This window comes from Chaetodon auriga, chromosome 12 (assembly GCF_051107435.1).
Source record: "Chaetodon auriga isolate fChaAug3 chromosome 12, fChaAug3.hap1, whole genome shotgun sequence".
In the NCBI taxonomy this organism is placed as follows: domain Eukaryota; kingdom Metazoa; phylum Chordata; class Actinopteri; order Chaetodontiformes; family Chaetodontidae; genus Chaetodon; species Chaetodon auriga.
Genome location: NC_135085.1, coordinates 11,140,918 through 11,168,348, shown reverse-complemented (window position 1 = coordinate 11,168,348; position 27,431 = coordinate 11,140,918). Strand labels below are relative to the sequence as shown.

The window sequence follows — 27,431 nt, the reverse complement described above, 5'->3', positions numbered from 1 at the left end:
CAATTGTCACTTTCACTTTGCTAAATCCCAATCTACCTACAGTGACTACCTGGAAGTGAAACTGCACCAAGGTGACAAAAACAGAGGTGCTAATTAAACTGTAGGGCCCAACAAAGCAGGAGCCATGACACACTTCAAAGGTGGTGAGGCAAAAGACGAAGCGGAACAAGGTGGGAGAGAGCCAAAAAAAAAAAAAATGTTCGAAAAACGGAGCTTGGGAGATGAAAGAGAAAAACAAAGGTAGACCCAGGAAATAGTGTGTGTGTGTGTGTGAGAGAGAGAGAGAGACAAAGAGGGGGAATAGTCAGAGATGATGTGATTGATCATCAAAGGACAAGTGAGAGTATTGAAGGGACAGTCTGATCAAACCACGCAGGTGTCGGTCTGTCCGCCCCGAGGAGAGGAACATATCACTTTGCCCACCTCTGTCTCTCCTTCTTTGTCTCCCTCGCTCTGTCCTCGTTGCCTTTGTGTAGCTGTTAAATTTCTGCAGCGGGTGCTCAGTCATGAGATAACAGTGAGGCAGGTCTGCAACATGAAACAGACGCAGAACATCAAAGATTCCGTATGGTCTTTAGAGGGCCAACACCCATCTGCAAGCAGGATTTCTCTCTGCTGCAGCTAGCATTAGCAGACCTGCACAGACATCTTATTTCATTAGTCAGTATCATATCTGTGATCATGAATCCCTGGATGAAGTCTTAGCATCACGTCAATAAGTTAAAGCACTAATTGATATTTTCATGTTAACAGGCTGAAATCCCTGCGTGTAAAGGAATGTACAAGGAATTACCTCTTGGCTCTGCAGCTCCCTTCAGCTCGGCAGAGCTTTTTCGCATCTTTCAGCTCCTTGTTTCGGTTTTCTGGCCCCCAGGTTTACTGTTTTAGTACAGTCTCCTGGCTCACATCAACCATATTTCCATCTGGAGCTGGGGTCTGTTTTCAGTGGAAAACTGCCCTGCACCAGATGGCATACAGACAAAATTAGTGACTAGCTCGTCAACACAGTGGCACATTTAGCAGCTCCAGAGCCAGAAAGTCCCCTCAGAAACTGATGGAGACCGAAAAAGAGCTAAAAACTGAGCTATAAACATGACTCAGAATGAAAGCTTATGCTGCTCCTGTCTGCTGGATGTGTAAATAGACAAGTATGCCAACATGTTTGCTGCAACAACTTTAAAAATGCTTTTCTATCAATGTTATGTTGAAAGTTCCTTCTGCTGTCTCCAAGTGGTAAAAAAGCAGTGATTATCACGTTGTTGTGAGTGCAAGTTTTTTTTTTTTTTTTTCAATTAAAATATCCCAATTATACAAAGATGATAAAATGTGGCTCTGGACTATTACATAAATCCAGCGTTACTATTACATCATCAGTTAAGTCAAGCTTTGCCATTTATAAAGTCGTGCCAGTTTTGATTGGAGTAATACTACTGTAATATGCTTCATCATACTACATGCTTTCGCTGTGTGCGTGTGTGTTTGTGTGTGTATAAAACCTCCTACTATGCCACGGATACAGAAAGTGGAGATGTTCAGGAAAAGGGATACAACACTTTTGAAAGTTCTGCTAGGCTCAGAATACAAGTCCTCTGTGGTTTAGGAGTTGTAGTACAGTTTTGTCTGTGCAAGCTTTTCTCCTCTTACTGTACCTCCCTTCCTTTTTTCTGTTCAGAGCAGGCAACTGGCTCTCGGTGAGCTGTCAGATTGGGTGTGTATTGATACCTCCTCCTTGCCTTAGGACATGAGATTCAGTGCTACGCCTCCACACCCATCTCTTTGTGTTTGCTCCCAGCAGGACAGGTACATTCCCCTTTTTTCTCCCTCTCAGTCCTCTCAATCCTTTTTCTGGTTTCCCCCTTGCCCTCGCTCACTCTCTCTCTCTCCTGCTCTTTTTCTCATTCCTCCACCATCACAGTAGATCTTCATTTGAACTTCTCCGAACTCACCCGCAGTCATATTTTTCCTGCCTGAGACAATGACTTTCTCATATTACAAAGCAGAGAGACATCGTGTTTGTCACATTTATTGATTCTGCTCTCACTTATTTCTGACCTGCACGCTTGACCCAATGAGGGTTTGCTTGCCACTGGCTTTTCCCAGAGGGCCTGTTGTTTATACACGAGGAGCTTGAAAGACTTTCACATTTTTACCTTGTTCCAATCATTGTAGAAAGGAGGACGCAGTAACATTTTACTATCAAAATGTTAATTCTATTAAATTATTAAGCTTCCTAAAATTAAATGTCAAAGTACAGCAGATTTACCTCAGAACTGAATACAATCATAGGAGGAAGCTGTTTTCCATCAGTGATTTTTGCTCCATTAGTTTGTGTCCTGTGGATTAGCATCTAGGCCTGATATTCATTTAGCGTTTTGAGGTTGATGTTGACAAAATGAGTCACTTACAAGAGAGAAATTTGAGGGTTTAAGTATTCTGGGACAGTGCAGCAAAAATGAAGAGGCGCTGGGGGTTCATATGATGAATAATACCTACATAATGATTGTCTTTGATTTTAGTGCTGTGGTTGTTAATGAATTTAATGGAATTCTCTCAAGTCGTATTAGGATGCGCTTGACAATATTTGATTGTAGCCGAGGCCGTAGACAATGTGTAAGCGAGGAGAGCCATGATTCTGTTCTACACCTACGCTTCCACGTTCCTCTTGCAGGCAATTGAAATAATTACTGAATCTAAGGTAAATTGGTTAACAGTTAATTAAGACTTTATGATTTTCACTGACACTGAAGCAAACCATATTGTAACTGTAACTAAAAGCAGAAGGGGTTTAAAGCTTATACATCTTGGAAAATAAGATACAGAAATCTGTCCATCCCGTCTTTTGATTCAAGTAAAAATGTTAAATCCCATTAAGTTTGAGCTGATATAACATAAAATCACATCTGAACTAAATTGTATTGGCCCAGCTTTGAATCACAGTGTATCTTATCTTCATCCTAGATCATGTTTGTATTGGATTGTGAACAATTGCACTGTATCTAGATATGTCTGTAATTATCTGAGAGGGAGGGAGCGCACCTCTAAAATAAAACATGCAGAGACCAAGTTCATTAAATGTGTTGTTCAATGTGTTTTCACTCATTATTATAGAGGTTGCATCATGTAATGAAGAGCCCTAATTAAAAAGCCAATTCAGCAAAAGACAAAAGAACACATTTGCCACTTGGTCTGTAGATGATGTGTGTTTGTTTGTCTCAGGGTTTGTGTTAATGTTTGTAGCCTTCTGCTGTCAACAAGATATCATGGATTATGCATACTCCGTTTCCTTAACAACCCACCTGTGTTTTGACTGGCCCCTGCTGCTAGATAATGTTAGACAACGTTAGCTTGCCGAGTCGCATGATGATTCATGTCAGTTGCTGACAGGACATTTTATATTGCATGAGGGTGTTGACGAAGAAAGTGATGGCAAATGTTACTTAAAACAGTGTGTCCGGTAGCTAAGATGCTGGATTAGATGGTGAGAAAACATGACGTAGGAAGGAAGCATAATAAACGTCATAAGCTGCTCGTGCAGTGTTAGGATGATGAGGTGACATAATTCGATTCCATATGGCACGTGGGAAGAGTTTTCCATCAGGTCTTTGTGCCAGAAAGGGCTGTTTGTGTGTTTGATGAGCAAAGGTGAGCAGGTATGCTGGAGCTGCAGGCGAGCCGTGGAGGGGTGGGTGGAGATAGAAGTGAGGGGCTGTTTGCATATTCATAGTTCTGTGCATACTAATTGAAGGTGAAGTGTGGAGTTACATCTTTGCTATTTTAAGGTATGAAGGGATTTTCTTCATTGGAAAAACTCTTAAATATGTAATTTGGATGGGTTTTTAAGGGTTTAATCAGTGTCAGGAGACCGTTTTGAACATTATTATAGCAGCGAGCAACTTTTGCTATTTACTGCTGTTTGCAAGTCACACTCCCTCTGTGTGTGTTTTGGTAGCCAGTCTGGCTGCACATACATGTTAGTGTCCCCATGTTTGTGAAGACACGAAGAGAGTGACCTCCCACACAGCACTATAAAAGATGGCAGAGAGCAGTTTGATGCATGCAGCTGAAGGGATTTACCTTCAGTTGAAGCAAGCTAATAATTGCATTACATGCATTTAGGTCACTCAGCAGATGGAAGAAATAGCACCAAGCTGAATACTGACTTCTAAATCCAGAGTATTAAAATTAAAGGTAAAAATGACCGTTTTTGTCAATGGAGATTGGTGGTTTTGAGGAGAGTGATATAACTGCTGTTTGTTGTTAGGGGAGAGGAGTGGCCGAGCAGTGACTGTTCCACACAGAACCTTTAAGTTTTTATCCTTTCTATTTATTTTACTTCTTAAACTGAGTGTGCAGCCTTAATTGAATATTGTGGCTATGCCATCCTCAATTCTATATTATTGAGGCTGTTTGCATTCATGTCTTGTTTCGGTGAAACAACAGTTTAGGTAACAAGAGAATTTAAAGACAGAGGAATGTTTTTTTCTGTAATAGATACCTATTATCATCCAGCAGATTGTTTCAGGGTCTGAGGACTATCCAAAGTAAGCTGCATCTAATCAAAAATGTTAAGTTCCAGTTGCTGAAAAGATATACTAACATTCTGGTGCGGCATGTTTTCTGGGACACACTGAAAATGGGGAAGCCCGTTCATGTGATTGGAATCACCATGCCTCCTCACTGCTGAAGCAAGCTAATTGGATCCATATAAGATGTTCAGAGTAATTACACGTCCAGTTATGCTCCACTGGAGCTCTGTCATCAATGCAAGTTGCTCACAACGTCAAACAACCTCTTAGCCTCTGATTGATTTTGTGCAGGACCCAGTCTCTTCCCTTATTACCCTGTTACTCCATTGTTCTATTCGGAACTGGATCCTTCTCTAATGTTTTGACACGATGTGATGACTTTCAATTTCTTGAATGCTCTCTATTCCATTTTTGTGTGTGTCCACTCATAATGAGCTTTAGCTGTGTGTGTGTGTGTGTGTGTGTGTGTGTGTGTGTGTGTGTGTGTGTGTGTGTGTGTGCGCGCGCGTGCGCTTATGTCACCATCAAATTACTTCCAAAATACTGCAGTAAAAGCAATTATCAGCATGTAAAGAGTTGCTCTAGTGTAAGCTCCAATCATTAGCATGTCCAGCTAACTAGCATGATACATATTGTTGTTATGTCCATGACCAAATGACACAGTATTAACTGACAAGTATATCCCATGTAGTATTTCCCCAGTGTGTGGGAGCTGGTCTTAGAGGCTGACAGAGTTCAGGGTAATGTTCTGTGCTCCTCTTCAGATTTGGGAAACATTTCAACAACTTAGAGTAAGTGGGTAAAATCAGCAGTTGATGGGTAGAAATAAGTAGCTGCTTTTGTCTGCTTCTGTCTTATATAAAGGACCAGTTGTTGTTTAAGTTTATAGGTGCTGTGTAAAAACAGAAAGGCATAGAAATTAATAACTAAGGGGAGCAGAGCTTTGTGATCTGTCAATTGTGAACACGCAGCAAAATAGTATATCTAGCAGTGTTAATACAAGTATTGATGAAATAATCTTTGAATTTCATTTATTAACACTGGTTTAAATGGTAAGAGAAGATGATGGAGAGTGCTGTTTGACTGACATCTGTAAACAGATTTATTCCAGTTTCAATATTTTGTTTCATAGTATAGTCTCTTGTAACCTTCTCTGCATTCAAATGTGTCTTCCTTGTGCCATCTGCAGAGGAGGGGAGCCAGTGAAGACTTGTTTACTGGCAGTGTCTGTGTTTTGGTTGTGGGAGACAGACAGGAGGAGGTGGTACGTCGAGCAGTGAGGAGAAGTGCTGCCTCTCTTTTCTCGAAATGCCGGCTGAAAGAACCTGCTCTTCAAGGATAGAGCACTGACCCATGTTCGTGATGTGAGCTGAAATTACTTAATGAAATGTGCAGTGAATGGCAGCTGAAACTAATCCAGTAATTCTCTATGTTCTCTCGCTCTTGCTCTCTCCCTCTCTGACAGTGGTTTGACAGGGCTTCAGTATCCTGACAGGCCAATTAGACAGCAATTTGCATATCTTCCTCGCTCCATTTGCCTTGTTCATGTGAGCATAAAATAGGATAATCTGGCTTTTGGACCTGTGTACGACATCAGAGTCACACAGACTAACTTTATCCTCCGTCATCCATGACCCTTCCAGCCTCCCATTCCTATTTATCTTTGCCTCTACTCTACTACTCTCTAGAAAACTCATTTATTCAGTATGATTACAAAAAGATAAAAGGTAGAAGAAGAAAAAAGAAAGAAAACACAGAAAATATTATACTCTCCCCTTTCAACTCCCTCTCCTCTCTCATCATTGTCATCATCCTAATTTCACAACGGCACTCCCTGATTGACATTAATTGAAGATGTTGATGGCTTTTTTTTTTCTTTCAAGAAACCCAATTAATATTTTATGCCTGCTGTATGATAAATGGTGAAGTACCTACAACCATGTATGTAAACACCCTCTGAGAATGAATGGGCCATGGCTGTGGTTTGAGAACAGCCTTCCTTTAATGAACAATTTTCTGAAAAATTGCTGTACACTTGAGAAATATGAAATGAAGGTAATGAAACTCAGTCTAACTGTATCTCGCTCACTTATTTAACGAGTCTCAGTCTTAATTCAGCTCCACAATTAATTCTGTTATTAGCTTTCAGCATAGAATCCACATATTGTGTCCCTTTTGGCTGATGCTAGCTGGCACAGTAATGTCATTGAAAGTCCACACAGTAAGCTAATTAGAGTATTTTTTGGCAACACACAAACACAGATTGCTTTTCTGTCTTTGCATCTTGCTAAAATGACTCCTTAATTATGTACTATATCATATTGGTATCAAGCTATAATATTGAATATGCTTAGAGAAGTGCACAACATTTACAAGCGAGAAATTAGCATAACCCCGTGATACAGTCACCCTGCAATTTAAAAATCCACAGAGGATCTGTGGCTGTAAGAGAGCAGTACTACAGGTGTGTCATGTATCATGTCCATGTCGATTATAAATTGTCTGTACAGCACAGAACTGTGCAGAATGTTGATTAGAGCTGTGGCCTAATTTGGTAAGTTAAACATAAACACTTGAACCTCAGTGTGGAGCTCAAAGATCGCAGTGGATCAAGAAGCTCAGCAGCATGCAGTAGATCTGTACACAGAATCATTTACAGTCGCAGTGTAAGTTAAGACAAATCTTTGCTTCTGTTTTAAGAGTGTACAAACTCTTTACTGTCCAAGTACAATGTGAATGAAACAAATGCAAACGGACTCTTTTAAGATGTCACTTCTGTCGTCGTCGTTTGTCTCCTGGCATGAAACAAGCGTTTTGTATACCTTTTCAAACACCGAACTGTGGTTTTTACACTGGGTTACAGAGCACCTTTGAAAAACGTGGTCTAAATCTGATGGATGTCTTGCTGTTTTCTGTCAAGGTGAAAGAGACAAACAGCCTTTTTATTCAATGATGCCTCAGTCTGCGAGACCTTGAGATTACATCTGTGTGGAAGAGAGAGAGAGAGAGAGAGAGAGAGAGAGAGAGAGAGAGAGTAAATAAAGAGTGCGAGTACAAAAGGACAAAGTTATTTCGTCAGTGTCATTAAATTCTCGCTCAGTATTCATGCTGTCATAAAAGAAAAATGTTTTAGAAGCAACATCCTCTTGTTTCTAGGAATGCCACTACCAGGTTTAACCCAGACGTACTCATCACAGCCACATGTTAATTTGAATTTTATTTCATTAATTGATTATTACCCCAAATACCTGAACGGACGATCCTGAGGGAGTTATTAGTGGGCAAAGTTTTAATTGATCTGTGATTTTTTCAAAGTGCATCTCACTGTTTTCAATGCATCCGTCTCTGACAGCGTTAATTTAAACTGCAGGAGAATAATTAATTTTAATGAGACTGTTGATGTAAAGCACAAGAGTTTCTGGTGTTATTAACGTTTCTGGTGTTGGCTTCACAAAAATCATCACTCCAATTAGAGAGTGCAGATGAAACAGGTAGGTGCTGCCTTCAGGTGGCAAAAGGAGTCAGCAGAGTGACGAAAAGGCCGTCAGTATAGGCAACTAACTGGTGGATTACAGAGCTGGGAAGACTCCCCCATTAGTCTTTATTCTGATGTGCTCGCATTGATGCCATAATCGAAACACAGCTTGATTTTTTTCTCTGCGTGATCTCATATCAGCTGGTTGGAAAACGTAAGGTGGAAAATGAGCAGAACAGAACTAAAAATGTGTGTGTGATTTCAAAGAGGTTTACATTAAGCCCTCAGCAAAGAAAGCGACCAAAACAAGAACAAAAAGAGCCCCACATCATATCTTTATGATGTCTATCTATTTGTTAAATATGGAAAAGATGTGAAGTGTAATTTTATTATTTTTTATTATTAATTTTATAATTTTATTATTTATTAGATTATTTTAATTTTTAACTACTCTAACAATTATTCACTTAATATTTCATGAGATAATATTTGGGTGCTGACATCTATTGGCTATACTCTTCCTTGAGAAATAATGGCCCATTTTTCTGTTTTGCTTGTTTTTTATTTATATTCCTTTCCCTTTTCGTCTTTCATTTTTCCCTTGTGGATAAAATACATACCTCGCCTCCCACACATCTTTCCCCCTGCTATTCATTTTTTGTTCCTTTTTTTTTTGCCATTCTTTCAATTTTTTTTTCTCCTACTCTTTGCTATAAGCATCTCAGCTTCTCACTCTTAAAATGCTCCCTGTTTACTGCCAGTCAGCTGTTAGATTGCTGCTGTTCAATAAATTAGATTTCATCCTCATGGTCCAATCTACTCCTAATTAAGTGCCTCACACACACAAACACACAGATAACCTTAAGGCAGAGTGTGTACTGCTGGACATGGGTCTCCAGGGTCAATTATGGCAGTGTAATGATTGTAATTGGCTAATTTTCAGCCCATTACCCTATTTTATATCTCATGCAGTGGGTTGTAATTTAGTGAAGGAGTGATGGCCGGTCTGGCTCGGGGTGATAGATGATAGTGAGAGAAAAGGGGAGCTCTGTCATTAATAGTGTCTAGGAATGAGCTGTCATGTCCCCAGGCCCACTCACAGGGACAGAATGGAGACGTGACGAGAGTCAGGAGAGAAGGCTGTGAGGTCAAGACTACAGTTTACATGTATGCTGAGAAACATATTTACATATAGATGTGCTGCATCTAGAAGCTTAATTCCTACATTGATGAAATCAGTAGTCGACACAAAGTCCAGAATTTCATAACTACAGTTGTCAAGTTCCATGCATTTCTCAGTGCCTACTCACACATGTCAGTATCACTTCTGACATCCAGTCAAGTAGCAAGTGTCGTCTCCAGTTATATTCTTTTCGCAGCATGTGTGTGCATTGATTCTTTCCACTGTCCTTCCTAATTCCTTTGCTCAGTGTATTTTGCTCATTTTGGCATATCGATCACAGCGCAGAGGCAGATCGCCTCCGAAATGGTCCCACGGGATGCGATGGCTGTGCAAGTACAATGAAGATTTTTGCGTCTTCATTGAGCTATCCAGACAAAAAAGAGGAGTGCTCACTATTCCAGAAGTGCCAGAATGTGTGAAAGGCAATTCCAAACGAGTGACAGAGTAATGGATGAGGGCAGCGAGGGCCATCAGTCAAGTGCCGAACAGAACTAAGTCAGAGCTGTAGCTAACATATACTTAGAACCACTCTCATGTGTCTGCACTAGCTTCAGATGACTCCGTTTCCCTCCCAGGCAGAACACTGTAACAGGAAATTGCTTTGAAAAGTTCACAATACAGATATATTGTATGAAGAATATGTCTGTCAAGTATTTTGAAAATGGTGTTACAGTGTCCTCGAGACGCTGTTTGAGTTTCTGACGGCTGACTGTGTCACCGGTCATTTCAAGAGACACGGCAGAATGAAGAGAAAACCCTGATGTATGTCTCCAGAGGATAGCGATGCTAATCTCCCATGATGGGCATCTAAAGAGTCAAATAAGTTTAAATCCTTAAGAGACGTTTTTTCTCTGTTCACATCCTGAGTGGATGCTGGAAACAATAGTAAAGATATCAGCTCAGAGTAAATATAGATCAAATGCCCGCTGAGTGCTTCACTGCCAGTAAATAAACAGGCCAACAGGTATTAAAAGATAAACTAATGCTTTAAGCAGAGAGGTTTAAGATAATTTCATTTAATAATTAGAGAGAATGGTTCAATGTGGCCCTCTAAATGTTCATAAATAGTTAAAAGCAAACGTGCTTATGAGCGCAAGTACTGTAAAGACGTGGTATACCAAGCATGACCTCCAGCACTCCACAGCACTGCAGCTGCTGAACTAATTTATGATTTCTTGTAGTGTTATCAGTATTCTGTCACAGGTTTTTATCTAGTGCCACTCCGTTGAGGATATCTTTGTCTCTGCTAATTGTGAGAGAGAGAAAGTGAGAATAAAGGCAAAATGAAAAAAGAGGGAGAATGGGGGGTGACTCCCTAATCTATGTTCCTCTACCTCCCATGGGACAAACAGATGAAGACAGTCTAATACCACCCCCTTCCTGCCCTTCTAAGACCTTTTGCTGACCTTTTTGTGTCATTTAACTCTATCACAAGCGGGGCTGTCACTGTGAGGTGAGGATTTTGTCAGCTCGCAGTCTGTATGGGTGGGCTGTTATGTGCTGACAGATCTGGTGCAGTGGAGAACAGACACTTCTAAGAAATCATCAGTCTTGGACAATTCTTTGATGGCTGAAATGCCCTCTGACCTTTTCACTGTTTCCGTGATTCTCTTTATCCTCATTTTAATTGGATAGCAAATCACCGATGCTCAGTTTCTGCTCTTGTCTTCGATGATTCTTCTTCCAACATCTTCCAACATCATGATTTGATTTTGTGTCTACAGTGTGTTTTCTTCCACATGTGTGTTAAATCTGTCTTAGTGTTGCTACCCTACCCAGTAAATGTTGTTACAGTGTGCTGAGACCGAAAGCAGATTTAAGAGCTTAAGGTGTGAGCCGCTCTCACTGGAAAACAAAAAGACACCTTCACTTTTACCTCAACTGACAAATGATCAAACATGACAGGGGCGCACTCATGAGCTATTGCCTGTCGTATATTATGACAAACATAACTAGCATGCAGTGATCAATGAAAGATGACAGATTAGGTTATCTTAACCTCCACAGCATATCAAAACTACACTGCTCATTACCTCCTCTCAAGATGTTTTCTCTGAATTTACCTTCCTGATGAATGCTGCGTGCGGTCTCTTAGCCCACACCCCTGCTGGCCTGCCTGACTGACGGTTTACTTGTGTCATTTTAATAAGCGTGCATTAGCAGGCAAAAGGTCTCCTGGGGTTCTCAAATGCCAGCTGCCAGATTTCATTGATGTTGTGTTTGCTTTAACTAATGCTTTAGTTTAACATATAGGAGAGATGATGTGGAAATTATTTTGTGCCCAAGTGTTCAGAGCAAGTGGAGGGAAAAACAGAGGAGCGACAGAGAGAGATACAAAAGAGCCGGATAAATGTATTTATGCCGAGTTTCACTTGGTGCTGTCTGTTGCGCTGATTTCAAAAGGAGATATGCCTCTTTCTGTTTGGATAAATCTGCATAGTGACGCAGCAGCTCTGCTGACACCTTAAGTAAAGCTCCATTAAACAATATTTTTTCAACAACAACAGCATGACTCCCTGCAAAGTGAAGTGATGCAAGGAGTGTGAGCCCAGTGAGAGCTGACAGGTCAGCCTGCAACTCAGACGAAGCATATAAAGTTGCTGTCACACATGTCTAATGCAAAACGACGGTGTAACTTAGTGGCAACTATCTATCAAGCTAAACAGCTGGAGAGAAAAAGGACTTTGATGGAATACTCATGCTGAACTTGTAAATAGGCCATTGTTTGCTAATGTGTTAGCCGTGACAACCTGATAAGATGATGGAGTATTTACATGAAGTCTTCTTGCTGAATGTTTGTGCTGGAGTCTAATGCAAATGGAAAATGCTGTGTCACATATGGGACTTCATGTTGTGGTATAACGGTCTCTTAGTTGTCTGATCAGATAGTTAGAATTAATGATTTGATGATAACTTTCCAACAGAGCAAGAGTTGTAGTCTGGCATCTGCTATTCAATTTATACTCAGTTACCAGTTTATCAGCTAAGCCTACCTAAAACTAATGCAGTCTAATACAACAGTCCTGCAATAAATCTGCAAGGTGCAAACTTTTATAGCGGTATTGGTTGAACTGTGTTGGCATGAGTGTAATTAGCAGAGTAAACAGTGATAGTGCCAGGTCATAATGTCTGCAGTCCGCACCAGACTCCTGCATGATTATGATTGGACATTACCAGCCACAAAGCTGTGACTGAGCCAGTCATAAAAAGCAGAATGCGTTAGAGTTCGTATAGTTTTTAGGACCCAAGATACCAAGCTCAGAGAGACGAGACAGGAGTCAAAGATTAACAGTCAAACAATGTGTAACAGGTGAATCCAGATGAGCTGAGAAATCCTGAGTACTGAGTCCAGGAAGTGACAAGTCCAGTTTCTTCAGTGAGAGCAGACTGACAGGGGACAGATGAAGACAGCTGTGGGACTGGTACCTGAGCACAGACAGACAAAAAGGAGGTGAGGAAGGCAGGTAGCAGACAAGGCAAAAAGTCAGAAGGTATTGAGCGATATCTTGGTCTTGGTTGTTACCACGCAGATAGAATGATGATTCGACGAATAGCTAGAACCCGGATGCTTATATACTGAGTAGTGGATGGGTTTGATTGCTCAATTGAGTGCAGCTGCACTCAGGAGGAGAAAGATGGGCCCAACCTGTCGATCACAACCAGCATTGTCACAGCCGACAAGACAGACACTGGGAGAGAAATGTCTTTTCATTTTGAATGCTTTGCATAGCACATAAAATGCACATATATAGTATGCTTAAAGCCAGATTTTTTTTACCAATACTTATAAATCCTTACTCTTACACCATCACTGCATTGTCTCGTTCATGTACAAATGTTTGTGCTAGTGAGTGTGCATGCGTGTATGTCTGCAGTGAGCATGTGCACGAACGTATGTGTGCATGTGAGTCTGTGTCTTCTATAAACCGGCTGGCCATGTCCTTCTCTTCCCGGTGAGCTGCTGAGCTGACAGAGGTTGTAGTCGGAGACATTGTGACATTTACAGCTCAGAGGCTTATGGAGACTCCCTGCCGCACCTGGCAGTCTGTGATTATCTCAGAACCATGCCGCAGAAAAGAAAAGAAACACAAAGATATGAATGTCACTTTGGAGAGGTGTGATTCGGTTGAAAAGATAATGGACAGGTGAGGGTATGGAAAGGTTTGCGAGGGCAGCAGATTGACTTCAGAGAACGGTCAGTGTGAGGTTATGTTAATTTTGTCTCATGGGGATTCAAACGTTATCATTCAGAATCACAAACGTTGCCTCAAACAGAGAAATTGTTGTTAATATTGTCCAAACGTTCCTTCAGCTCCGCTACAGGCAGGAAGAAAGGCTCAGTCAGTCAGCACATACTTCGGTCAAGACTGAAATGTCATTGCAACTATTGGATGAATTAAGATGACATGTTATAGACTTTGATGGTCCCGAGATGATAGGAGATAATTAGGAAAAATAAATAAACAAATACAGTGCATGAAGGTTTTCATTGACTGATGATATATTATTGCATTTTCCAGTAGTGGGGACTGATTTTTCTGTAGTGTGGGATGAGATGTCCTTTGAAAATATGTCTTATATCCTCATCATGTATCACACTGTTATTATACTTTCCTCCTCAGATGCATGACTACAAATCTTAGTCTGCGTTTGGCTCCTTTACACCTCAGTTCAGAGCGTGTGACACTGGCCAGCATCTCTCAACATGTTGCCCTTTCTCCTTTGTGTGTCTATTTATATATATATGCATGTGTGTGTTTGCGAGAGAGCACCTGCACACACATGCATCCCCAAATCGTAAAATTCCTCCCGCTCAAGAAGCCATTTAACTGTCAACCGGTGACCCTTGGAGAGCAGTGAACTGTCAGTTGCGGCGAACAGCAGGTGACTGAGGAACAGAGGAGGAGGGGAGGAAGGTGAGAAAGAGGGCAGAGACAAGCGTGGGTGAGGCGTGTCGGGGTGGAGGAGGGCAAGGTTGAGCGGTGCATCTGAGTGCTGATGTTAAGAGTTGAATAATTGCTTACCGCTGTGAAATCTGCCGCAGAGGAAGGGAGAAGGGACATGGGGAGGAGAAGGTGAGGAGGAGGAGGAGGAGGAGGGGAAGCACACTGAGACACTCAAGAGGTTGATAGTGCTGTTTATACTTGCATTAGTTATCTCACACACTGTGCTATCGTTGTGTATCCTTCCTTATTTTCCTCCTCCTCCTTTCTGTCTTCCCTGCAGCTTCTCCTCTCCTCTCAATCACTTTTTAATCCACTCTTTGTATCTCTTTCACCTCCTTTGTACTGCATGTCGCTGGTATCCTCCTCATGTGTCCGGTGTTCTTCATCCATTTTTGGGGTTGTTTGCTCTCCCTATCATCATACTCATGACCTGGTTCTGAATTTTCTTTACACTGTGACACATAAAAGTGGGAAAAAAAGGGTTGCTGGGTGGTCCAACTTTTGATACACCCCACCAGACCCACACATGCAGTTTTCACAATTTCATGCTTCACGTGATAAACAACCTCCTGCCTATTTACTTTTTCCTGTTTACATATTTTTAATTGAAATTAAATTCAAGCACCTAGCTAGTTAAGCGCCTAGCTGAAGGCAAGTTATTTCCCTGCCTGTCGTGGCTCTCAAACCCATCCTTAAGTCACAAGTAGCTTCTGTAAAAGTGGCAGCTTAAACCACTCATAATTGTGCCTTACTTTAGTGGTTAACACTCCACTTTGTATCGGCTTTAAGCACCTTGGTCGGAATTTTTCAGAGCTCTCCTCTTCAGCATTTAAGTCACACAACTGCATCTTCACACAGTTCAATTAACAGGCAACACTGACAGTCACAGTTCATCTGATGAATTCTAATCCCATAACTTCAGAGGCTGCAATTAACACTAATTGCATTGCAGACCACCAAAGCCCCCAGCAGAATGAATGTGGATTGTCTGCGATATTGAATAGTCCCATCCCTATATTGTGTTGTCCAAAGCATCAGCGGTCCTGGGTGAATAGATAACCTGAGAGTGTGTGTGTGTGTGTATGTGTGTGTGCTGGCTTCCCGTCTAAGGGAGTTGTTGATTTGTCACCCTGAGGTCAAGTGGATGGTGTGACAATCTCCCAGATGCAATTAGGAAGTGGCTGGCTATCTGAAGGAGCCCAGCGAGACTCTGATGAATTGCTCCTGCATGTTTCTCTTTAACTGACTGGGAGCCCACTGTGCCTGCACCGGTTAACAAATGCATGCACTCATGCACACTGACACACACTGCACTGTGTGAATACTAGCCTGTTAGCCTACGAGTCATGTGCGGAACACACTCTGCAGGAATTCATGGAGATTATTGTTTCTTTACAGCAAGGCTTTTCATGGCAGAATTTTCTGGATGGGTTTGAGAAGGGGAAGGAAAGGCGGAGGAGACGTTTCAGGAGGAGTTAAGGAACTCTTTGAAAGCTGCTTATAGGTCGTTCTTGGTGTATTTTTGTGTGTGTGCGTGGGTGTCTCCATGTAAAGAGGAGCTTTTAATCAATACTCTATGTGTTTGTTAGTATTCAAAGAGTGGGTGACGATGAAGATGCACATGCACAACTTTAAACAGATCATGCTATGCAGTGATGGAGCGAATGGATCCTTTTGACTGTAACTCAATATTGACCTCTAATTCTAATGTCATGACTTTTAAAGCAATGAACTGTGCTTTCTGCAATGTGCCTCCCTATTCTTAAGTTTGTTTGATGTGAAGTAGTAGAGACATGCTTTGAGTGTAGATTTACAAAGCCATATGTCAGGCAGTGACAAATCTACGCAGCCACCACTGACATTTGACAACTTATCCTCCAGTTAACTGCCTGCTGTTCAGTGTCCTCATCATGTCCTCACCAAAAACCTTGAGACAGTACAGAGAAAATCCCATTAAAGCCAATACGATAAAGGCTTAGTGGAAGGCTGTGACCCGTCATTTGTTTTCATCCTGATCCTCCTCTTCCATCCTCCCTCAACCTACAAAGCAGAGAGAGAGTTCCAGTGTTCAACCAGTGTAATTAATTCTAATGTTTTGAATAAGAGGAAAATGCACCATGAAGTAGATGTGCTGTCCATTATATCCACTTCTTCAAAACAATTTAGACACATTGAATAAAACTTATAATTGAAATGTCCAGCCTTGATACAGAAAAGGAACTGTGTGCGACTCATACATACGTAATATTAGGGTTTTCGTGTTTTCTATGAAGGCTGAGATGTACAACTGGGATTCAAAAGAAACTGCTTCTGCAACTTAAGACACTTATGTGTTTTTAGATTTTGAAAGAATTATTACTATTGAAAAAGCAAAATCACATTTATCAGAGCACACCTTCATTCAATCTGACAAACAATGCAAACGAAGCACAACCTATTGCAACCTATTTCTTTTTTGCATAATACAATTAGAGACATTTTTTCTCTAATGTACCCGCATTACAATTTACTAAGCATATCCATTTCTGATATTTCACCAAAAGACCTTTTTTTGTTCCCTTTAATAATGAAAAGCAATAAACAATGCATTTAAAAAGCACATTGACATTATAAATGTGATTTCAGTTAGACTTTTACAAGCTTGACCTGCACAGTCTGTCGCCCTGTAGTAAATCCTACCTTTGTGAAGCTTAAACAGTTCACTTTGAACCTGTGTTAGAGAAGAGTTGGCTCGATTCCACGGTAGTTTGAGACTTGAGTTGCGATATGGCACCACTTTATGCATTGAGGTGTTTTTAATATTCGATGTATGGATGAATTGCATTGCGGTGTCCATAAGCACAGGCTGAGGCTGCCTAGAGAGGCAGAACGAGACCTGAAGTATCTGGTTCTCCAGTTCTTCCTGCTCAGAAGTTGGGACAGCTGGAGTGATTGAAGCTCCAGAGCAGGAGAAGACTTAGAACACGTTCCCGTATTTGTTCAGTCACACGCCGCCGTGTGCTCCATATGCCATGAGGTTATTTAGAGCAAGATGCCTCTTCATGGTGCAGATCTCTTATGTCTGCAGTGAAATTCACCAAAGATTAAACCTGAAAAATGCGAACCTCTCCGAGGATCTGGTGACATTTCAGACAATACTTTGAAAAAAATGAAGACTCATTTCATATAATTATAATATCGTCAGTGTGCTGCTGGCTTCCTGAAATCTTGAGAGATCTGAGATCTTGTATTAATAGAGCTGTAGCCTTTGTGTTTTAATTTGAGTATGAAAAAACAGCAAATCTGAGTCAATAAAGTGTTATTAAAATCTGAGACCCTTTAATGAAGCATGCTTTACATTTTTATCCATGGTGTGTGTTTTTGGAGCTCACTGCGCATCATGTACGTATGTGTTTGAAATTCATGTGTGTACACATGCTGTATATTGTGTGTGTGAGTGTCTGTGTGTGTCTGAGTGAGTGGAGTTAGGGTGTTTCTGTGGGTCAGCAGTGAGATGAAGTGTTATCCAGTCACTAATTAAACGACAAGAACGGGGGTGACTGTGAGCTCAGTACTGACGGCAGCAGAGTGAAGGAATCCGGGCTTAAAGTACACTGTCTGCCTAGAAACTCACTTTAATCAAAGTCTTACAACGCCCCCCCCCCCCCCCCCCCCCCCACCATCCCCACCCCACCCCACACACACGCAGAGTCAGATACTGAAGCTTTTATGTCTAAAGCTCTACGCAGAGACAGACAAACAGGCACAGACACACCAGATGGAGTCACAACAGTATTTGATTAAGAATAGGAATTAACATGATTGAATTTTCTGTTTCTCTGTTGAGGCTTGACTAAGAAAGAGGGTTCACGTCAGGCTTTCAGTGCCCAACAAAACACACTTTGTTTTTGCTCCTGTTCTTCATGGGTTTTCATAGATCTGACACTTTTCTGTGCACACGAAAGGCTTATTTCTCTCAAATTTTAGGCAGAAATATATTTAAATGCGTGTCACCCCCTTTACATCTCGAATAAAATGTGTCTCATATCCAGGTATGATTTAACTTGATTACATTTACACCTGGTATTAATAATGCATCCCTAATGCAAATGCTCACTTTTGATGGTGTCTGGCACTTTGGAGAGGTGTCGTCTTCAGGGATGATACCCACATTTCACTGTACCAGACAGAGTATATGGCATTGCGTGTGCGAGTGGTTTTCTAATATGAGTATTGTGAACATGGTGGGGTAATGGTGCAGGCGGACATAAGGTACGGACGATACACTGGTGCATTTTTGTTGTGTGTTTGTTCTTGTAATTTTTGCGGTAGCAACAGCTGGAGAGAGACAGGAAGGGCAGGGGAGGACATGCAACAAAGGGCCCCAGGCTGGAGTTGAACCCCGGCCGCTTCAGTAGGGACTTGGCCTTGATACATGCTACGTGCTCTACCAGATGAGCTACTGAGGCACCATTTATTGATGGCAATTTGAATGCACAGAGATACAGTGACAAGATCCTAAGGACCATTGTGGTGACATTCATCCACCATCACCTCATGTTGCAGCAAGATAATGTACGACCCCATGTTGCAAGGACCTGTACACAGTTGCTGGAAGCTGAAAACTATATTCCAGTTCTTGCCTGGCCTGCATACTCAGGTACAGGTATGACAGCATGGTTGAATTACGGCCGATGTCTATCAACTTAGAGCTTTTACTTCAGCTGATGAAAAATGAGAGCAAAACAAAACAAAACAAAAACAAAAACAAGTGTTTCATTTATAGGCTTGAAGTCACTCTTCAGGTTTCACTGTTACAGCACGATGCAGGTCACACAATCACAATCACGATTCAGGGTGACACATCATGTTGTTATCTGCTGAAATCTAAAGAAGAAGGATGTTTCCTTTTGTAAGGCACTAATTGGTGAAGTGTTCGCCTGTCATCCCAGACAGAAATTCAAGCCTTCATTCCGCGTCCTAATTTGCTTCCACTGATGTCACCCGGGGGTCACATTATTGGACAGCATGACATTTTCTTTCATTTTCATGCTGATGATACACAATTGTACCTCTCCTTTAACCCAAAGGACTGAAGCAGCCAGTCTATTTTACATAATTGTCTTCTTGTCATCAGGGGATGAATTACCCAAAACCTCCAATTGAAGACAGAAATTTGAATCGCAGGTTCTGACCGCAGTTTGTACTAAACACTGATCCTTGCTTCCATTTCAGAGAGCGTGTTGGTGTAGTTTAAGTGTGTGCAGTTTTTTTCATCGTGTTGCTCAGGTCAGCCCTGTAATTTTAACACTGCCTTTTATGCCTGTGTCACACCCGCACATCAAAAGCATAACCTTTAACTAAGTATTGGCTTGTGCATGCTGGTGCCCGAGGTTCTTAAGTGGAGCAGAGCCACAAACAAAGACAAAAATGAGATGAGCTCACTAATAAGACGGCTGATTTGATCATTTAATCTAATTTTGTACATTGTACAAACAGTGTATACCTACTCAGCTTGTTTTAATGTGATTAAATGCTACTCAATTTAGTATACAACAGACAATATATGAGCCACAATAAGTAATTTAAGAAAAAAGTCCTGATCTATGAAGAGAAAATACAAGAAAATTTAATCATTTTAGAAGTCCTCTTACTACTGACTGCTGACGTAGCTGACTGTTATGTAATAAATTCATATTTCATGACGGGGTTTCTTTTGATGGAAAGCTTCTATGGACGGCAAGTCTGCTTTGATTTCCCACAGTGCCTTGCTCTGAAGTTTACAAACTTATGTATTAATGAGTATTATTGTTATAAACCAGTTTGGTCTCACAATCAGTCAGTTTAGTTTCATTTTGCACGCTTTGGAAGTATTCATTTTTAATGACATGAAAATGAATTCATTTGTACCTAATTGTGAGCAAAATGCAAAGGTTTTATGAAGCATGGATTGCTCACTGAAAAGGTCCCCAGGAAGTGGAGAGATTAGTCACAACAAGCCAGTAATGCAAATTGAAATGTACCGATAGCCAGCCAGACCTGGTTTTGCGATTAAAAACAGTGTATTTGACATGTGAGGTTTTTTCTACTCTTTCTAAAACAGCCGTGGACAATAAAAATGAAGTTTAAGCAATTGTTAAATCCAACAAACAGAAAAAAAACTTTGCTCTCTCCAGTACTGTTACTTATGTTAGGACTTACAGATCACTTACAAATTGATTTGGCTCCTTGTGACGTTTCTGGAGAGCCATTTTCTCATTAATTGTAGCCATCTTACCCATTTCCATCATACTGACAATTTAACATCCCGTGAAATACATGTTCCCTCACAGCTTGATATTTTCCGTCAATGCGGTTTATGCCGCTCAAGCTTTCTGTGGAGTGCCGTCTATTTTAGATGAATGTTATAATCGAACCATTTTTTGCTGACTCCTCCATTTTACTCTCAATCTGCCATGGCAACAGGCCAGCTCCCTGAAGCCAAAATCCAAGATATTTACTTTGAAAGCGATGTCTTTCCCTCGTGACGTATAGGCCAAAAGATTAGACTTCATTTCATCCATACACCGCAGCGTGGTGAAAATTATAGCGTTCCCTCTGGTGGAGCTGAGAAAAGTGGCAGCAAAGAAAGTGTGAGTGCGTAAAGAACACATTTGCTGACACAGTAGGAATCTGTTAGAAATCTCTGTCATTACCATTTACATGAACATTGGCACATCACATCCCTCCTCATCCTCACCTCTCTCTCCATCCTCTTCTAGTTCTCTCTCTGTCGTTCCACCACTCCATGACGTTTTCCTGTAAAATATAATCCAGAAAAATGAATTTGCCACAACAGATGGAGCGGAAAATGGATTCGCATCCAACCCCAAACTGTTAAGTGGAAGTACATTTTCCTGCTCCCCACCACTAAGTCAAGGTTTATGCAGAAGGGCTGCAGCAGTGCATTATAATAATTGGTATTTTCAAACCAGATCCTTCCCTCTTTGGTCCCATCTAAGGCCTCATTGGCACAGTTTGTGTGTATGGATGTGTGCTTATGGCCCTTCTCCCATACCACCCCCCGTTAGTATTTTTCTATATGTACAAACCACATCCTGCTGCCATGCTGGGGACTTTTTCATTTCAGTGACTCCTCAAACGGGCAACTACGAGCACCAGGCATATGGAAAATTGGTTAGGGATCAAATTTTGAAGCCCACTGTGTTTGGCAGCAGCATTATTTCACCAAGAAGGGGATTTGAAAAAGTTGAATCAGGTTAAAAGGAAATCAGAGAGAGAAATGAGTGGCTCTAAGACAGTGGGATATGAAGACTAGAGGAACTGAAGTGGAAAGAAGCCAGTGGCGAGAGGGAAAATTTGTCTTTGTGTTTGTCAGTGGGGTTTGAGCATGCAAGCAGAATTCCCATAGCTAGGTAGCTCTCTGCTGTGTCCCTCTGTGTTCTGAGAGCTATCAGCCAACACAGGGTCAGAGCTCTGCAGCATTTTGTGCCCTGCGCAAGGAGATTTCCCAAATCCCTGAAATGAACACTTGTGCAGGGGATGAACTCCACAGATGACTCAAGACTCACAACCAGATCTACACACAGAAACACACACACGTTTAGGCAAACACAGTGTGTACGGTAGAACGCTCGGTGAGCACAACAAATTTCGTCTTTTGTCGCGCTGGCAGAGTTTGACACATATCAGAAATTATGTTTCTCTTAACTGCGCTCCAGGAGCTGTATACTGTGTTTTTTTGCGAGCGGCTCATGCTGACAAAGATCGCTGTGTCCAGAAATGGGACTCAGACTGAAATTTGAAGTGATAGCCGTGCTGTAAAGAAAGTGTCACAGTGTGTATTGTTAGTTTTTACTTCATTACCCGCACTTTGATTCATCCTCAACCATCTGAGCCATTTGCTAGCTGCTGCTTGGTTTGAGAAAATGACAGGGGGGAAGAGGAAGAAACAAACAGGAAAATAATACTTTACCAGCAGTGTTGAGAAAGAAGAATGGCTGAATGAAAAAAGTCCAGCACTCGGAGATGTTTTCCCATCATTTGTTTGTTTCCACAGTGTTGGCCTGAAATTAAGTGCAGTATCAGACTTTGTCTTTCACTCGGAGTGTGATAGTTGTGTCGACTGTTTCCGTATTAAGCACCCAGAGTTCTTGGTGTTTGTCCATTCATTGATGAGCCACATGCTGAGCAACATTTTCACCCTCTGTTGGGGAACAGGCATGTTGAAGCCCATTATATCGCTGTGGATTCTCTATTTTTGGCTTTCTTCTTTAGAACTCCTGGGGTTTTGTCAAGATGTCTGACTGATACACAAACTACTGTCCTAAAGATTGTCCAAATAATGTTCAAAAGTCCTGCCTCTGCAAATTCTCACACTTTGTTTGTTCGCCTTTCTTAGTTTTGAGCTCCTGACTCACCAAATTACATTGGTGGGTCCAGTACAGATTGAAAGTGCTGCCTTCATTTTCTGCACAACAGCGGAATAAATGAGTTTTGATGAAATGGTAGCATGGTTCCCACTAAAGCTAGGAGATACTGTGGAGATGTCTCCGTGTTTACGTTGTCAGTGTAAATCATTTACACCTCTCCTTCCTTGTCCTTTTAGGGGAGATTTGTGCCTTTAAGATCTATGGTCAGGATGCTCCCTTTGAAGCAGTCGTGTTGAATCGCACATCAGGAGAAGGTGTTCTGAGGGCCAGTGGCCCCGTGGACTGTGAGGGCCAGAAAGAGTACACCTTCATAATCCAGGCCTACGACTGTGGGGCCGGACCCAGCGGGGCCGACTGGAAGAAATCCCACAAGTGAGTCAACCAGTGTCTGTCCATGTGTTGTGAGTGTGTTTAGCTCAGCTGTCAATAAGACAGATCTAGTTTAATTTAATCTAATTTAATTCTTCCTTTCTGAAGCTTGAAATGATCAATTTGCATTAAGACAATTTCCGAGAAGTGTTTTTGTGTGTGTTTCACGACATGTATTCTCTAAAGCTTTACGCATTTTGTGGCTTCACCAACACTTTACCCACTGACTAGCTTACATGTTTGTATCTCTGAAACTGTCTGTATGCTGCCTCAAAGCTCAAGAATGAAAATGGAGATTGCCAGACCCTGTATTAAAGCTGTCACATACTGCCAATTATTATTTATCTGAGAATGACTCACTTGTTTAGCTGTCAAAGTAATTCTGATTTTAAGTGGGCGGATGACATGACATAGAAACAAATATTAACATGAAAAGTACTTAAATCAAAGTTGCAAAGGCAGCCGCACAAAAGAGTCATATTAAGTTCTCAAAAAGTCTGAAAAATCCTGACAACGTGTTAAAAAACGGAGGAAAACTTTATCAGCAAAGTGGAGTCATGGTCACGAGTCACTGACACAAACAGAAAAACAGCAGGATAGTCGAATTAACACCTATGCGACAGTGTTAATTAAAACTTAACATTGTATTTATAGAACAGCACCCTGCTTTGCTAGACTGCATTTTGTTGATTTTCTTGGCCATGTTTTTGTGTAATTGCCAAGCACGACCTAAATGAAAGAGAGAAGAGGTCAAAAGTCATTTATCCACCTGTGGTTTCGAGTAACCTGTGAGATCGACGACTGGGATGGAGCGTGCACTGGAAACTGTTCTCTGAGTGCTTTTCTCTTTGTCTGTGATTTAGGATCTCCATTACTTAGTTCCACTGTAGCACTTAAACCACTTTTCCTGGTGTCTGTAGACAGAGAAAAACCCAATACATGACAGGGAGACATCCTCCAACTTGAAAATAAAGTTAGAACTGTATCTCTTATTATATGTACAATACAATGAGCCTTCCCTTTAGATTAGTTTATATGTAAAAATACCGACACACTAATGGGTTCTTAAGGCATTTACTACAAAAATACAAAACCTCATATTTTCCACTCACAGCCTAAAGAAAAATACATTGAAACCATAATTAGATCTCGCCTTCTCCGTTTCTGTCTTCTTTCTTTTTTTATTTTCTCTTATCCCCAAGATCTCTCAGCGCGGCAGCACTGACAGCTGAGACTTGCTGTTCCGATCTCAGGATATGTCCCCCTAATGGCCCATCAATATTATGCGTGTCCGCATGTGTGTGTGGCAGTGCTGTGTGAATGAGATTGACAGGCAGGCAGACTGGCATGGACAGCAGCAAATCAAACCCTCTGGTCCTTCAGTCGGAGACAAGGAGCTGCTAAAATAAGCTGCTGCAGGCTTGTTACTAAAGAGAAGAAGAGAGAGACATTTATCAGCTCAGGGATCTGTGATGAATTTCACCAGTGGATGATGAATGATGCACTTTGAGTGTGTGTGTGTGCGTGTGTGCGCGTGTGCATGCGTGTTTGTGTGTGTGTGACATTATCACTGCATGACATTCTAAATAGGCCTCATTAAGCTAATGTCATTAATTAGCCAGATGTGCTTCCTCAGATACACCGTGAGTTGTTGTCAGAGAAGGTCACCGGTGAATAAAACTTCATGATGCATCTGAATTACAGCTTCATTTATATACTTTAGTGCACAAATGTTATCAGAGTGCCTAGTTAATATCTTCAGCAGCCCATTCCAGCAGATGAGCTTGTGTGTTTATGTGTATCAGACTAAGAGGGAAGGATATTGAAAGAAAGCTACAGAGATAAGTTAGGACCTTGAAAAGCTCTAGCTGCAAAATCTGCTGTGGATGAGTCTATGTCAGTAGAAAAGCCTATTAAATAACTGCAGTGGGCAACAGGTCAACTCCCTGAAGCAAAACCTACCAATTACTGTCTAATTAGTAACTGGAAGCCTTTTCACAAAGCAATAAACAAAACCTTACCTGTATATGTGGTAACTTTTAATCAACTCTTCTCAATCTATGAATAAATTTGTAAGCAGAGGAACTTCTTCTCACTCTTCAACTATCCACTGGTTTTAAGATCAACAGTAAAACACTTTCGATCTTAATTAATTTCAATCATCACTAATGACTTCAAGAGATTTGTCCTTCCCTCCTCTCTCCTCTCCTCCATCCATCTCTTCTCTTCCTATGCCCTTTCTCCTCCCTTTCTCCATCAATCATTTCCACTCCACTTTCTTTGCATCCTTCTCTCCCTGCTTTTCCCGCTGCGTTCCATCCTTCCCTCCCTGCTCACTCATTCTTTCATTCCTTCCTCCATTCAGGGCGGTGGTTCACATCCAGGTGGATGACGTCAATGAGTTCTGCCCCGTGTTTCGGGAGTCACTGTACAAGGCAATGGTAACAGAAGGCAAGATCTATGACAGCATTTTACAGGTATTTTGATTATATTACAAAGCTTTGTTGGATTTTGTGCCATTGCAACCTGAAAGATGAGTATGCAAGTTATGATGTTTAACAACGACCCAAAAGTCATTCAGTTAAAATCTGAGATGTTGCAGTTGTCTACAGCAGGGCTTCTCAAAGTCTGGACCTCAGTCCGCATCTCAATCCAGACACAGCCCGTATCTCAGTGATCATCAACTGGCAGCCTGAGGGCCACGTCCATCCTGCAGAATATTAATGAATTCAGAAGATGCAGGAATCTAACATTCCTCAGTGGAAATCCTGTCCGTCCTGACAGTCATTGTCCATCAGCTCATCAGTTATGAAAACGTCCTTTGCCAGTCACATGCCTGTTTAAGTGATGAACTGCACTACTTATGCTTGTTTTTAGGGATGGTAACAGATGTTTTATACTCTCGTTACAATTTTGAGCCCTGTGCTACAAAATTTTGAGCCTCTGTATCACCACGGCTGTGTGCAAAAAAAAGTCCCCACACAGCTCTGTGTGGTCTGCCGTCTTTTTAGTGTTGTTGCTAAAGAACTGTGAGGAAACTGGCTGTTGTAATGTTGCAGGTGGAAGCTTGGGACCAGGACTGCTCACCACAGTATAGCCAGATCTGCAACTATGAAATTGTCACTGCAGGGACGCCGTTTGCCATAGACCGCAATGGTAAGTGTGTGTGCATTTATGTGTGTGTTAGACTCTGGCTCGGCTGAAAGGGAGACTGGACCGCAGCTATAATTGCTGATGTGATTGGGAGTGAAGTGTATGTCTGAGAGAGAATGAGAAAGTGGGATAGCACAGCCAGGGACAATTTGCATGCCTGGAGGCTCAATGAAATTAATTAAATTATTTATTATTAGCATGGCCAATTAGTGTGAAAATTGTACAGTAGGTCATGAGCCCTAAGCTAACATGTCATTTTCTTACATAGGCCACAACGCTAAAACCAATGACGACTGAAGTGAATAACATTGATCATGTTGCTAAAATACAAGGTGCTGCTGGGAAACCTTTAGTCCTGCTATTCATGTCGATGCCACCCTGACAGGCGACATCCACTCAAACATTGTTGCAGACCAAGCATACCCACCACCCCCCCTTTGGCGACGGCACGCCCTAATGGCAGCGGCCTCCCCAAGCTTATTCAGGAATGGACTTAAAGTTCTTTGTTTGTTCTGACAGCAACTAACCAATTTGTCAGAGAAGAGACTGCTCTCTCAACTGAAGCAAAATAGGGTGAATGCTGTTATTTGATTGATGGATTTGATCATTTACTTAAAGGCAGAATGACCCACTTGAAGTGTGTGGTGGTGTCTGCAGAGAACCTGCCCTCTGCCTGTTCTCCCGTTTTGCTTTGGTCAGGATGTTTCCGGGCGTCAACCTTTGGGCAGTGGGTGTGTCGCGCGCAGCCAATAACAGTGTGCAAGGACGGGACCATAGTGATCAGGTGCCAGATTGTAGTCCACGAGAAAGCTGTGAAAATTGAGGCGCCAGGGAGGAGGGGCCAACTGTGTTGTGTTTACAAACCGCAACCGACAAACAGACTCATTCTGCCTTTAATCATTTCACTTAAAACTCATTTGAACCTTGTTTGAGACTCGAATTTCGAATGCACAAATAGCAGCACTGTTCCTGCCTCACTCGAACACAAACAGCATGGTAAATGTCTTGATGAAAGCTAAATGCCATTCTTGGGCTACATTTGCATATGTTCTTTCTATGATCTCAAGCAGCTGAACCTCGTATGAACAGGAACAAGTCTCTACTAAAGATAGACATGAGAGAGCCAGCTCAGACCGACTGAACCCGGAGATGAATCGTGGCACAGACAGTGAACAGAAACCAGCGCTGTGTAAAATAATAATACGACAGTGATTTGAAGCTGTTAAGTCACATTCGCTTGCTCGTAAGTGGTAGAAGATTAAAGATTTTGTTAATCCACAAACTGCTTTGAAACTTTTTATCTGTATGTACAGCAGGCACGGCACCAGTCATCTTTTTATGGATGTTTACCAAACAGATTACCGTGAA

The 27,431-nt window shown here is 41.5% G+C and overlaps 1 protein-coding gene across 1 annotated transcript in view; it reads left to right on the top strand.

Moving 5' to 3' along the window:
- Positions 1-27,431, top strand: part of clstn2a (calsyntenin 2a) — a 145,067-nt gene that overhangs the window by 77,948 nt on the left and 39,688 nt on the right. The window contains exons 3-5 of the mRNA XM_076745076.1: positions 22,718-22,913; positions 25,276-25,387; positions 25,970-26,066. Coding sequence (XP_076601191.1) covers positions 22,718-22,913; positions 25,276-25,387; positions 25,970-26,066 — 405 coding nt within the window. The remainder of the gene's footprint in view (positions 1-22,717; positions 22,914-25,275; positions 25,388-25,969; positions 26,067-27,431) is intronic.